At 45.9% G+C, this 15,135-nt stretch overlaps 1 protein-coding gene across 4 annotated transcripts in view; it reads right to left on the bottom strand.

The window, feature by feature from the left end:
* Positions 1-557: 557 nt before the first annotated feature.
* The window catches only part of CD82 (CD82 molecule), a 46,232-nt gene continuing 31,654 nt past the window's right edge, over positions 558-15,135 (bottom strand). For all 4 annotated transcript variants that reach the window (XM_068945568.1, XM_068945569.1, XM_068945570.1 and 1 more), the window contains 5 exons: positions 14,499-14,573; positions 8,110-8,217; positions 5,326-5,517; positions 4,951-5,034; positions 558-4,432 (listed from right to left, as the gene is read on the bottom strand). In XM_068945568.1, the coding sequence (XP_068801669.1) occupies positions 4,355-4,432; positions 4,951-5,034; positions 5,326-5,517; positions 8,110-8,217; positions 14,499-14,573 (537 nt within the window). In that variant the 3' untranslated portion in view covers positions 558-4,354. The remainder of the gene's footprint in view (positions 4,433-4,950; positions 5,035-5,325; positions 5,518-8,109; positions 8,218-14,498; positions 14,574-15,135) is intronic.

Below are 15,135 nucleotides of genomic sequence, written 5' to 3'. Positions count from 1 at the left end.
ACTATGCTGATACTGTACTAATTATTGGACTGGAAAGGCTATATGACAGCTTATTGGTTATGTACAATGTGATCCCACGTGCTAAGCTACTGCAGACACCTACATTATGGGTTTTGCTGGGCAAGCACAGCAGCTCCCAACAAGCAAAGTCCACGTTACTCTGATTCCAGCAAAAAGGTTCACTGTTGTTCCAGCAAAAAAGTTCACTTTAGGAGCTGAGCTAGGAGGTTGGCCCAAGATACAAGGCACACCATAGGAGCAGCATCACGCTTCTTGTTCTCCAGAGTTCTCTGGGATTCATTTTTCAGAACAGGTTTGCAAGCATTCAACTTTTTTTGCAAGTATTTTCCCCCCTTTCCCCCAATCTACTATCCAAAGGGATTGGGGATAGAGGGAAAGGGGAAAGGGATGGGGACAAGGAAAGAAGCAGGAGGAGGAGTCCCTAGCCCTATCTTCAAGTTCCAGAGATACTTAGGGTAATAACCCAAGAAGGAAGCACAACCCATATACAGTAGTAGAAGACGTGCAACAAAATATCCAATTGCACGCAGCTTCAAGGGAGGGTGGGGTGGGAAATGTGTCCCTGAAATACCAAGCAGGCAGCACAAATTGTTTACAAGGAGAACACATTTGTAATTACAAGTTATTTTAGCTACCCTGCTGCCAGGAGTAACTACTAACAGAAGGAAGCGATCAGTGTCATCATCTCTTCCTCCTGGGACCAGTCAAAGCTGATGACTGCAGCACCCGGGCCTGAGCTTTCTTGGTGGAACAACTCCCTCCAGTGGCGAAACAGAAGTTGTTTCCACAGAGTTCACATAGCTGGGGGCTAAACTGGGGACAAGCAGTAGTCCTATCCTTCCTTTCTCCTTCCAGCTCCAAATGGGACTGCAGGAGAAACACCAGCATCCTTCCCCATCCAGAAGCCATCTGTTCAGGATCAGTGTTTTTGCCTTAAGCTTACTATTCTAAGTTATGAATCCTTGGGACAGTGCTGCCACCTGACTAGAGCCAGGGTCTGGGAAATGGGCCAAAAACAGGGGAGATCCCACACAGCTCTGGATCCAGCTTTCCTCAAGCACGCCCAGGATGGCCTAAAGGAATAAGTTTTACTTGCAGGTCACTGCACCCCCTGTGATCCCAAGTTCTCCAAGATCCATTTAAGCACCTCTTGCTCCCTCCTCCGCAAGTCAAGGTAACTGAAGTCTTGACTTTATGCCAGTTTCCAATAGTATTTGTTGGTAGCTTCTTCTCTATAAAGTTCACGTTTGCTTCTTCAACCATGTATGAGGACTTATGCCATTTTTATGATTCCCTATGAAACCAATGACTCCAGATTCCCCTACTGCTTGAGAGGAAATGTAGGTCTAAGAACAGCGATTTTAGATGTGTGAATGTAGCCAGCAACTCACTACAGTGTAGCAGGATCTGAAGGAGTTTGGAGATACAACTCACAGCTGCTTCTCAACCCTGCTTGGCTAAAGAAGGTTTATACAGTTGCTCTATGTATTTCTCAAGAGCTTTCCAAACACTCAAGCCTGGCATATGGTGGTATCACCTACAAGAACAGCTGCCTCAAATTTCTTCCTCCTCACAGGGGCAGGACAGGGACAAAGAAATCTCTTTTCTAGCAGAAGCCTGGAAGACACTGCTGAAGGTGGGAAGGGAGGGCAAAAAAATACAGCTAGCTAGAAGGGCGAGGGTGAGATCAGGTGCTGTATGCACAGTAGGCACAGTAGCAAGCTTTCTTTCATCACAGAGTTAATCCCAGAGGCTTATGACTTCATACAATGCAGGCTCCACAGAATTTGAAGTGACATCTTCAAACATGGAGTTTGCTCAGCTTGGCAGATGGAAGGTATTTCAAAAGAACTATTATTTATTTCACCTAAGAAAGCTCACCTTCATAAAATAAGGCAAAGTTTATACTAGTACAACTGTCATCTGCCTTTGATGGGCGATACCTTCATAGTTCACATTAACCTCACAAGTAGGCCTCAAAATAGCATTTGAAGACCTCAGAGCATACTAGCATATACTTCCTGCTTTCTGACAGACCATTTACTACCTTGAATAACCAAGGTGTCAGTGGTTTGCATGTAAAGCAGAATGGAGTAGAGAGGAGGTGGCAGGGGAAAACCACTGCAATGCACAAGTCTTAGACAGAGTTGGGTTTTTTTTTGTTTTTTTTTGTTTTGTTTTTTGTTTGTTTTTTTTAGCAAAGTCTTTATTACAGAAATATTCACCTTCTAGGCTTTTAAATCTGTACATGCATTTCTTCCAGTGGGAAGATGTTGCTTAAAACAGGCAAAAACAAAAGAAGGAAACCCAGCACGGGTTCCTTTTTACTTGCTGCTCAGCACTGGCATCTGTAACTGAACATGAACCTTACAAATAAGAACACGTTATGGAATAGACTTTGTACTACAAAAGCTAGCAAGCTTTACTGCTAAGAAGGGTACCTTCCACTATAGCAAAGGTCAGTTTGGAAGGATCTGTGTGGGAGGGGACAGGGGTCTCTCTCAAAATAGTAAAGCCTTATCAGACCTCCACAAAGTCAGTTGCCCAGTCATATCCACTCTCCCCAGTCATCACTGTATCCAGAGATGAGGACAGAGCAGGGCCTCACAGCTGGGACCCTGATCCCCTAACATGGGGCTTCACCACTTCTTTCTTGTCAGAAGGAAGAGTAGGTAGTGAAGCCATCCCTTTAAACTGCTACTAACGCTGTTCCTACCAACGCCACCCCTGACAAGAAACAGAACTCCATGGTCTTTGGACCACACCTACGAGGAAAAGGCTCTCTCACAAAGTTTCCTGTATTCAAGATCAAGTCTCAGACAAGAACCATCCACTTCTCTGTTATCACTTCCCTCTGTCAGGGTAATGACATGCATATGCAATTGCAGAAAATCTACTCTGTCCAAGCCACCTCTCAGACTGACTAAGGATTTGCACCCAGCTCCTTTATCAAAAAAAGTAGGGGAAGCTTTTCACCTACATTTCTTACTTTCTTGTGCTCTAGATCAAGATCAGTCCTTGCTTCTGGCAACTGGCTGAATGGAGTCAACAGCCCAGCCATTAAATAGAATGCCCTGCCTGCACCAGTGCAGAAACCAGCTGTTTATCTGCTGCAGTGCTTTCCCTCAAGACAGAGCTCAGGATGCAGCAACCAACAGCCACAGCTCCAGATCGCAGTGGAGTCAGCGGACTAGACAACTAAAGTAAAAGCAACTTACCCTTACATCCAAACTAGATAGCCCAAACCTGGGCACTGGCAGCAAAGATAACTCCAAGAGACCGAGTCTGCAATCCAGTCAGGTATCCCTCCATATTCATAATGGAAAACAACTAACCAATCAACTAACAAATCTTATGTTCATAATGGGAGCAGGGGGAGAATCAAATTAATCATAACCTCTATAAAAGTTGGCAACCCAAGAATGTAACCAGCAGAGCCAGCCTGGGGCTGAGCCCACACTATGCAGCAGTCACTGAAGTGCCTCCAAGCTGACAGGAGCCAGCAAAGCAGTGCTAGGGTGAGAGGAAAGGGAAGAAAGGCAAATGGGAGAAACATGTTTCAACTCCAGAATTCATGGGACCCGTTCCAAGAGCAGCTGAGCAACCCAACCACAATCTGCCAGGCCACACTTGGAATAGGTAGGCCTCGCTCCTTCCCGGTGCCTTCTCATCACACAACACAGAGAGAGCTCCGCTGAAGGCAAGGCTTGGCCAACTCCACAAGCAGGAGAAGGGAGTATGTGGGTAGTGCTCAATGTCTCAGATGAGAGCGCAGGCTGAAAGATGCATTTTAGGGTTAACTGCAAGGGAGGAGAATGCCTATAAAGTATGACTAGCTATCACCACAGGTCAGTGAAACAGCTGAAGCTATGAAAGCACTGGAATCTCAACAGGAATCCTGGCTCATGGGACAAAAAGATGATTTTTCTTTCTGGGAGGATGGGGAGATGTGGGGAGAGGAAAAGGGAGGGAGAAAGAGTTATTCTATGCTAGGCCTGGTGAATTGTAGAAGAATGGAAATATGAATAGGATTATATAACATAGAGCAGGCAGCAAAAGCTTTGTCCCCTCAGATTAATCAGTCTCATGTGATACAAGAAAGTTAAGTTCTGCTTCCTGAAGTAGAAATAAACCAGAGGCAGGATGTAATTGGCCCAAGGGCCCTATTGCCAGAAGATCAGGCCGTATTGCAGCTCTAACAGTTCTTAGCAGAGTGGTATCAGAAATGGGATGTCACAGGAATAATGGTCAATGGTTGGACAGTCTGGATATGAGGCAGGAATGTTCTGTTTGCTCCTTCCTCTGTGGTGCCGTAGCTCTGGGGTCAGCAGACTCAAGACTTGGGCACTTTGGTGTAGTCTTCACTGTGTATGTTCTTGCAGAGTGCAATGGACAGTATCATCCCCAGCAGCTGGAATAAGCAATGAAGAATGGGAAGTCAGTCAGCAACCAGAAAGATAAGGAGGTGTGAGGAAAGGGTGGTATAGGGGAGCAGAATACAGTGGTCTCCTTTTAATGACACCACTCAGGTGGACAGAGTTGGACCCCAACACAAGGGAAATACAATAGCCAGGATGCCAAAAATATTTTGCTGCAGGAAGACGTGCCTTCATCTGCAATCTATGTTATAGGCTTTTCAAGGCAGCAAGTGGGATTCCACTAGTGGGATGCAGCTTGTCTCATTCTTCCTGGTTATGCATGCTTGTGAATTCCCAAGTACTAGATACACCAGCAGGAATCACAAGCAGAAAGGGCTCTGTTCAACTTTAATCTAACCAATAAAAGAAGGAGTTCAAAGCTCCAGGTAGACACAGCTAAGAGCTACAACTCCACTGCCTTAAATCAGATGTCTACTGCTATGAAAAAAATAGCTTTGCCTTTAAAAGAGTGCATGGGAAGATAAGGATCACACAGCAGGGAGTGACTTACCTCTATAACAGCAACACCTGTGCAGACCCCAAGAACGATACCAAGGTTGTCCTTCAACCAATTCTGGACACCATCCATGCATCCCTAGGGAGAAAACATGGTCACAGGGGGAAGAAGCAGGAATCTAAGTATCTCAAGACTAAAGATCCATAACATTTATCTTCTTTTGCATGCAGAGATTATCCCAGTTGCATGCTATACCAAGTTTCACAGCAATAGCAGAGAAGGGCAGGATGCCTTACCTGTTCCCCATTGCCCCAACCTCCATGGGCACGTCAAGCAAAACTGAAGTGAAAAAGTGCTCTAAAATAATTCCCAGAGGAGCAAGTACAACATGATTTCAGTGGAAGCTTCACAAGACCGAGCTTCACTCACCTGCTGATGAACAGGCCAGTCAGCAAACGTTGCAGTGCCGTTTAAAGGGATATTTAGATTACAGAAACCACTATCTGCCTTGGAGTCCTCAGAACTATTGGAGCAGGAGCAAGGATAGGCAGTCATGCTTCTGTTGATGAGAACTGCATTGTTTTCCCAGTCCTCCGCTCCAACCCAGCCACAGCAGGCAATCTAACAAATAGAGAGAGAACACTGTGGTCTTACACTTTGCACTGGTAACATATTGCAGATTAAAACAAATGAGTGGAGCCAGACGTACACAGGACCTCTCCATGCAGTAACAGCAGTTGGGACATACAATCTGTGTGGAAAAAGTTGTGTCCAACTGTAATCCTAACTACCAGCCAATAACCTATGCACAGGGCAGTCCCAAAGAAAGGGACGCTATTTCCTACCAAAGGATCACTCTGCTAGCAAGACATGAGTTAGAGGGCCACTTCTAACAGACTTTGAGCACAGCATACCACGACATGCAGGAGGCAGAAGACATGGAGAAAGCCTAGATACTCAGACTTCGGTAAGGCCACACAGCTTGACATCAGTTCCACAAAACGTGATTTTGACTACAGCTTTCGTAGACTAAACGCTGGAAAACCTCATCTAACTTCAAGATGACAATGCTGAATAGAAGTAATATCGCAAAATAGATGTTGCTAGCGAGTTAGCTGAAGGAAGGCAGTGTCCTGTGTGAAACATTTGAGATTTTTGCAGTCTCTCTTGTTCACTGTCAACAGATTGGCTTTGCAAAGGAAAAGCAATGCAGGCAAAAGATTAACATGTTAACACTTCAAAGATGTCTCTAGTCTTCCACTAGAGATGCCCTTTTCACAGGTTTAAATGCTGAGGCTTTGTTTTTCTTTGCGTAGCACACACTTCTGAGCCAATGCAAAGCAGAAATCTGAAAGTCAGAAGTTCCCCATCGGGAGGTACCATTGCACTTAGCTTTGAACCCAAGTGGCACACCAGCAGCCAGCCACCACATGATGGCGTCAACATGCTGCCAAGCCCCAGCAAGTAAAAACAAGTTTGCGCCTGCCTGCCTCGGCTGCAGCCAGGGACTGGCTGGAAAACGGGATGAGGAAAGTTTTCCATTCAAAGAGACATTTACATTCCTATACCCCCACGTGATAAAACTGCAGACACTGCTGGACCTCCTGATATGTTTTCCCCTCCAAAGACTAAGATCTGGGAACTTAACTGTAAGCATGGATCCCAGTGCTTCCATGGTGGCACAGAACAGGAAGGCTGTCAGACTTGAGGTGGAAGTCCAGGGAAACTCCTCTCTTCTCAGAAGGGAAATGTAATATTTCAGTCTGACATAATGTACACCAGAGCGGAGGCATGAACAGCTGAACACCCACGCTGGGATTAGCATTTGGTTTCTGAGCAAGCGTTGAAAGTTCAGCAGTTAAGAGCCTCTAGAAGGAACGGCCTCTATCTCATGGAGGTTAGGACTTTTAATCCCATGATTTCTAAAGAACAATTCCCCCAGCATCTCACCTGACACAAATGCAATCTTCAGTGTATGAGAGGAACTAGATTCCTAACACTCAACTTCTCTACCCTCTGGAAAACTTTTTTCCTGCTCCTATATAAGAGAGAGGCTAAAGCAGAATCCTCTTGAGTTCACTACTGAGGAGCTGCAATTACAGTGATAAGACATGAATAAATCATTCTCCCTCCAAGGGGGAGAAATACTGCAGGTCACTTGCGGAGACACACGAACAGACAGAAGAAATCTCTATTCCTTGTACTTACTACATGTCAGCCTCATGCTGGGCATGTATTTAACCACAGTAGACAGCCAGTTCTCACACTTGAGGTTTGGCAGTATACAGCTATCATGACTCCAGCGTGCCTCAGTACTGACCTAGTTGGTCAAGCACTGACCCTGATGCAAAAGCAGAACCCATGGGCAGTTGGATGGCTCCCAAGAATGCTAGCACTTGCAGAGGAGCTGTCACAGTAAACCAGCAACAAGCACCAAGAAACAAGGCAGCTAGTGCAGCTGGCTTGCCTGGCAGTGAGCTAGGGGCTTTACTTGTTACAAAAATATTCTGCACTGTGGCTTTCATGCAGACTAAGACATTTTGAAGATCCTGCAGATAAAGGAAAGCAGAATGGTCGAGGCCAGACATATTGGACTAGGCAGCCAGTACTAGTTAGTCCTACCAGCCATCACACAGGAACAGCTCAAGGTCTTAACTAGCACTAGTAAGCAAGACAGTTTTCTAGTAGACAGGCACCAAACCTCACGGACAGCTCTTCAGATCAGCCAAACTGCAGACCACAGTATGTTGATTGCAAACACTTGTGACTGTAACAGCAAAGTTGGAAAAATCTCTTACCCTGGGTAAACAGACAGCCACTTAATTTCACAGGGCCCGCAGAGAGAGGTTTTTCCTGTGTGCTATAGTGTTATCCAGCAATCACCTATGCTAAAGAGGTAAGTCAAAGACATCCAAGAGGTTTATATCAACAATAAGGCTCTCACACACAAGTGCTACAGGAGGAGATGACTCCTGTCCAGCACTGAGAACCACAACAGTCAAGGCTAAGAGCGAATCTTCAGGAGGTGAAGAACATGGAGGAAGGGGTGTCAGGAGCACAGTTTAGGACTGGAAAGAAAGGGGAGAAGACTGAAAAATGTTGCTAGGCCTCTTGTAACAGCTGTTCCCTATCCTCAGCTTAGTTTTAACAGCCACTTGCTACACTGGCAAAACAGCATCATCTGTCTCTTGCTGGCCCTGCTCAGTGGCTCACCTGTCTCTGGACATAGTCCCATGCATCCTCTAAGTTCTTCTCCTCCTCGTTCAAAGGGTCATAAGTTTCAATCAGCCTTCCAACTATGCGGGACAACTCTTCTTTCAACTGGTAAAGGGGGGGAAAAAAAAAAAGAGAGAGAGAGATTAGTCAATTCCTTGTAGCCTCTTCTTTGAGATCTAGGGCAGAAAATACCCTTACCAGCTGTGCTAGTCCTGCAGTGGGTCCACCTCCCTAAAGGTGGAAAAAACCACAGGCTTGCCACAGTCAGGGAGACTGTAAGCATTAAGACACTTTGCTTTGCTGTAGCTCCAGTGAATAAGGCTAGAGCAAAGCAAACACCTTCAACACTATAATCTCCATGATGGCAGTTCCAGTGAGTGAGGCTAGAGAAGAGAGACAGGCTGTAGATGGAGATGAGAGGCACTGTGACAAAAAACACAAAGGAATGGACAGTAGCTTCCGCTTAGTCCTCTTCCTAAGGGCCTGAACAGGCAGTAAGAAGGGCTCAGACCATCATATTCCCCAAATACTAGCAGCTACTTTACAGCTCCAGCAAAAAGACAAATAGAAGCATTACTAACATGATGACAAAATAAATATTTAAGAGGCCCACAAGCTATGCTTAAAGAAAAAAAGCAACACAGGCAGTGACAGATCCCCCAGACTGACCTCGAAATTGCTTGCTCTGCAGTCTTGTCTATGTTTTTGAGAACAGACAATAAATATAATCAACATAAGAAATGCAGAATGGGTTTACCAAGATAAAAATCCCTCTACAGTGACCAGATGGCATTTGCTGAGAAATTTTTTTTCTAGGCCAGAAGTAAACCCAACAAATCCAGCCTAGATTTCAGTGATGCATGTGGTCTGCTGCTGTGTGAGAGGGCAGTTATTCTAGAGAAAGTGAGTTAATTCTTGGTTCCTATTTCCTCCATCAATCAGTTTCTTCTCAAGTTTATTGAGAGGAAGGGAAACTGCTGCTCAAGTTCCTCAAAAGATCAAAGCCTCAGAAGAGGCTTGGAACAAATTCCTTCCCTTAGTGACTACAGCAATACGTTTAGAGTGTTGGTGGAAAGCTCATGCACAGAGTTCAAACATCAGGCAGAGCAATCACGCAAGTCCTAAAGAAACAGAATAGAAAGGGAAATCAATTTCATTATCAAGAAATCCAAGTTGTGAAGTCATGGTCCAATAAGTGTTATAAAGCATGGAGGTCAACTGGACACCACAGAAAGAAACTTGACATGCTTGCTGGCCACCAAAAACAAAAATCACCTACTAGGCTTGAGTGATGCAGAGTCAGAGAAAAAAAACACACAGGCTAAGTATACATTGGGAAAACCCTTACAGGAGAGATTGGAAAACAGTAAAAAAAAAAAAAAGAAAGAAAAAAGGTACAAAGCACAAACTAGACCTCTTCTAAAATACTGCATGCAGCTTTGGTTACTCAAATTTTAAAAAGCTACCTGAAACAAGCAACAAGTACAGCTGAGGGGATACATACAACCTCAGTCTTGAAGGGAAGGCAGAACAGGAGGAAATGCACAGCTCTGCTATATAATGCAACAGCCAATGCACCCAGCAAGTCTGTGCCCAGTCACAGAGAAAGGCTAAGCTGATACGCAAAGAGGAAGCAGTGTGAAAACAGGGAAATGGGCATGTTTATCATAGACTGAACAATTGCTGCCTGCCACAGGAGGGAGAGGGGAAGGATCAACGCAAGCTGAAGGACAACAGTGGCATACACACTCATAGACAACACATCTCTAACCTCGCAGTGCAAGTGAGATTCTGAAACAGAACCTCAGTCCTAGCGGTTAATCTCCCAGCATAGCCGAGGCCTCTCTCTGCCACTCCGGGAAGGTATGAGTCACTGCCTACTTCTTGCAGGCAACTGAGTCTTCTGATATACAGCCATTGGAAACTTCCCTTTTTCATAAGGCACTGACCTGCCTCTCCCCAAACTCTTACAACTGCTGCTTCTATATTGAGGCAGCAAGTACTGCATCTGTCTCAACTGCTCACTAACAGTCTTACCATGAAGCTTAGACCTATCAACAAGTCCCATCCCCCCACCCCAATTCCTTATGCAGAGAATTTACATCACTTCTCAGTTTGGTGAGAGGTGCAAGCTACCACGCCAGCAGGCTTCTTGACCCTCTTCCTCCCACCTCCATCTGAAGCTCTTCTCAGCCAGCCTGGACATGGGGACAGCTGCCACTGCAAAGGACAAACCCCAATCCCAAGAGGTCAGAGACTTGTCATTAGAGTGCCTGAGGGACAGTAGAGAGTCACATCAGCCCTGAGCACTGGGGTGCTCCCACCCTTGCACATTACCTTTTGTCAGTGGGGCTACAGGATATTTCAGAGCAGTGAAAAGGTTTTTCCTTTTCTTTCTTGCTAAACAGCGCACACTAACCTTGGCAAACCTAGGGACACCTAGCAGCAGTAAGCAGTGTCTACTGTTAGAGAGCAGTTTCACGCCACAGCTTGTTTGCACTGAACACCAGCAACCCCTCTTCCTAGGGAAACTGCAGCTTGGCTCACTGTGATCAGCTAGGTCAGGCCAGACAGATGGGAGCCGCGTGATCTTTCCTCTCATGATGTCTAACTCTTCCCCCTTTAATTACTTAGCTTCCCCTTTTCCTTCCCTTCAAATCAAGGCAACTTGACCTGGTTCTCACTAATAAGATTGGCCTTGGCTGCTGCTATAAGCCTTTTAAGTTACTGAACCCCCAAGTGCTCACCCTTACCCCTCCTGCACAGCACTGCTCTGCATACAAGGGAGGTGAGGAGAGCTGGGCTTGTTTTCTTACCCTGGGCCCATCTGGCCTGTGAACTATTAGCCCACAGAGCCTAGGGTCAGTTCTGCAAGAATCCCTAGCAGCATCGCTCTTCTTCACAGAGCCACACCACGAGCAGCAGACACTCCCAATCAGAGTTCCCTTAGGGAAACTATACCTCTGCTCTTCCTTTACTCTAACACAAGAGGAACAGGCAAGAAGTCTTTCAAATAGATCCAGTTCTAGAATTAAGGCATGTTAAGTTAATAAAAGTCAGATATTTTTAGGCTTTTCAGAAAGTAACTGGAGAAAAGGGTTTATTACACAAAACAGTAGTATAGGTCTGGAGAGCAGACACAAAGGCAGCTTGTTCACAGGTTTAACTAGCAGAGGCACCGAACTGGAAAACACAGGCACCTGCAGCTGAACACTCTGCTTTCCGCATTTGTCACTGAAAGAGCAACAAGCTGGAAAGGCATATCGACTTAGGCAGGCTTTCGACATCCTTTCTTCCTGTCTTCTCTCATTAAAGGTCTGTCAGGATTCAATGTTGTGTGGAGCATGATGGCTCCAAGAAACTGCTGCCCTTGCTTTCAGGGCTCCTGCTGCTTTAGAGCACTAAGCATCCCAGGATCAGAAGGCACAGCCCCCAGCTCCCCACTCCACAGCATGGAAAGTCAAAGCTTAGACATCAAGCCTACAGGTGATTGCCAGAAAGCAGCAGGACTGCCAGCCTTCCTTTCACATGGGTTTACAGAAGAAGGGAGCCAGGAGAAAGCTGGAGACCAGAGGCCAGAATGTAGGTCTTTGATTCCAGTTTTGATCACAGAATGAATCATGGGGGCTTCTTCCACTGTCAGACACTGTGGGTCATCTTGCCTGTCCCTCTGTCTGGGACTCAAGCTAGATTGTTCCTCCTCATGTTTATTAGCATCTAGTCTGCACATGAAAACAGACTCAACAATGGGAGGGGGCCCTCATCCCCCAGTCATTTAAGATCCTCAGCTAGTGCATACTCTATAGCCCCAGGCAAGTGGCTGCACACGATCACACAGGCCTGTTTGCTGCAAACAATAGACAGCAAGTAGGACAATTCCCAAAAGAACACTGCTCTCCTTTTGCTTAAGGCATTTAGAGCCAAGCTTCAGAGAACTGCATGAACTAGGCCAGAGACACATTACTGGGACTCTCACACGCTTAGAATCTTGTGATCCAAGGAGATGTAGCTGAGCAGCAACACCCAGCTTGCAAAGCAGGATGCCATTTGCCAAATTTGTGACAACGTTATTTTGTCTTCCTCACAAAAACCCCCACCCCACAAGTTTCAATGTATAAGAGACGTACAAAGTGGGATGTTACACCAAAATCCTCCTGGTAGTACTGGACAGTGCCAATCTGATGGGGCATTCCTCTAGCAGTGCCCTTGAGGGAGGCAAAACAGCAGCCTTCCTGTCAGAGTTCAACATTTTACAGTTATGCTAAGTCTATTTCAGCATAATTCCTTGGGTCAAGGATGGAAGGAGATTTTGACTCTGATCGTGAATAGGTAGCCCAGCAAAAACATCAGCCCTGAAAAGGCCAGAGATACAGGCAAACAAGTGAATTTGTTCAGTAGTTACTAATCAAGAGGAGGCAGGACAGGGAAGAATGCAACAATAAGCCTGTCTACCCTGTGCAGTACAGAAATAAGGATTTCAATAACAATAAGTGGAAGAGTATCATCTGTGCTACACTCTGGATCCAAGTGAATCCACTCATTATTCTTTGTTTTATTTCTAGCCAAGTTCCTGAAGTTAAAAAAAAGAAATAATCATGGAGAACACAATGCACATCTAGGGACTGGTTTTCAGTCTGCTTCACCGTACTCTGAACTGCCTTGAGATGACGTGCATCAAGTGAAGCAGAGCAACATTCATAGCATCACTGAAGCGCAGCCACAAACCAGTGTGTAGGAGGTTTCAGCCGAGACCTTCCTGAAACAGTATCTTTTAGTCTTCTGGGCAGGTACTTCAGGATTCCTGAAGCAGAGGGGCTCTAGAGAGGCTCTTCCATAGATTTTGCTCACTCAGGATTGCACAAGAGCATCTGAAGGTTGAGTTAGGAAGCCCAGTGCTCCTCTGCCCCTCTGCTGGGTTGGGGGGGGGGGGGTGATGAACTCAGCACAAAACTGCTGACATGAGAGCGCCCCACTGGCTCTAAAAGCTGTGCAAAATATTCCCTAGTGCTTTCATCCCCTCCTTGGCCTGGCTGAAGCCCAAAGAAAGACCTGAAGCTCAAAAAAAAAAAAAAAAAAAGGCGTTTTACAAAGTGAAAGCTAAAGGAGAAATACTGGGGGAGGTGCAGAACTTTACGGTCCAAAATGTCCCCACTGCAGGGAAATACCCTTCCCCACACCTCCTCCTTTGCATTAATCAGATACGTTTGCTAAGAATCAGCAGCTTGTTTGAAGCTGTAACTTTACATACCAGCTAATCAACATTTCAGTTTCTCTTCCAGCTCCAGCCAGCACAGAAAACAAGCTATATTCACACCACATTTGTCAAAAAAACAGCCAACAGCTGCTCACAATCACCCTGGCCACCTGTACAAAGCTATTAGCTACACCAGAGACAGGCGCTTCCCCTCCCACCACAAACTCTACCACCAGGCCCCATCCATAACTTCTCAATCACCTGTTTTCTGTAACCACCTAGCAGGAAGGTCAGCTCAGGAGAAGAAAGCACAGCACACTGCGGTGGCATGGATAGATAGTTACACGGCAAAAGACACGATTACCACAACTGCTACCAACAACCTATGTACCAGGACAAAAGCCAGCAGAGACACCACAGTTATAATTCGTTTCCACTGTGTGCATATGACTCCCAGTGTAGCCACTGAGCAGTCAGAGAGGCCTGACAGAGCACTGCCCTGACCAGGGAACCTATAGTCAGAACTGAATGTTGCAATGCAAAGCTGCAGCGCAGAGTTATTCTCTTCAAGCTACGCTGTGCAACTGCATTCCTGGCAAAGAGATTCACTTCAGCTGTTAAAATCTCTTGGCTCTTAACTCAAATTGTAGTACAGAACCCACTGGACACTGGGTTAGTGTCTGGGGGAAAGCTGGACAGCTCTCCCACAGAGAGTTTCACATACAACTACAGAAGGGCTGGAAACTGGGAGGCAGTCCTACAGCATGAAGCAAGATGACACAAGGAAGGAGGCCAGTCAGAAAAGCAATACGCTGAGACTGATAACTTGCCAAGGCAGCAGTGATGGCACCACGGTAATAACCATTACCACATGACGAAATAGTGGTTTGTAGCAGGACCAAGAGGAGCTGTAGTCCAAAGCCTTTCAGGAATTTCTTTTTACTGTTCCCAAAAATAAAGTTTGCATAGCAATCAGAGCATCCTGCCCTTTGAGAAAGTAGTATTACTGGGCCTGGCAGATGCATGATAAGCAAACTACAGCAAGCAGCTGAGCTGGAAGGAAATGAAGAATCCAGCTATCCCTGCTAATGGCATAACCCAGACTAGAAGAGAGAATTTCCAGGCATTCCCCACTCCCCCAAACAAACCAAAAATACAGGCAAGACAGGCACATACAGTTAGAAACACTCACCGTTTCTTTCTGGAAGTAGATGATCAGCCCAGCAGCCACCTGAGTTATAAGGATCACCATCAGGCAGGTGAAGTACTAGAAACAATACAGAAGAGGCGAGCACCATCAGCCTTTAGAAAGGTCTGTGCATAGGCAACAAGTTCTGGTGAGATTTCACGGACAGGAAAAGTCACAAGGACTAGCCAACATCTTTCCCTGCAGGCAAGCTCTGCTAACAAAACGCTCCCCCCAGTGACAGGCTAAAGTTCTGGATTGTTCACAAGTACAATCAGCAGCTAGAACCAACCTCCCCAGCTTCCTGGCCAGTACACTTCAGCACCTCTCCCACCAGGTCAACAACAGGAAAACTTCAGGAGGGAGAAGCATCTGCACGTGTCATCCCAGCTGGGACTTCCTCTTCCACTCCAGTTCCATTCCCAGTCTATTCTGCTCTCACTGGTGGGGCTCTGTCCACTTCCAGTGAACACTGAGACATTCCTAATGCCAGGACACACAATGTAGCTGTATCTGGTATCCTATATATACACGCACTCTGAATAAGCAGGAGACAAGTAGCAGGCTGAGGTTTACATCCATCAGTCAGAAAATTTGGTATAGATGAACCATTTGAAGGGAGGTCCTGACATACAGGACGTTC

This window comes from Struthio camelus, chromosome 5, assembly GCF_040807025.1.
Source record: "Struthio camelus isolate bStrCam1 chromosome 5, bStrCam1.hap1, whole genome shotgun sequence".
Classification (NCBI taxonomy): domain Eukaryota; kingdom Metazoa; phylum Chordata; class Aves; order Struthioniformes; family Struthionidae; genus Struthio; species Struthio camelus.
The sequence above is the reverse complement of the archived record's forward strand: the minus strand, read 5'-3'. Positions and strand labels throughout refer to the sequence as shown.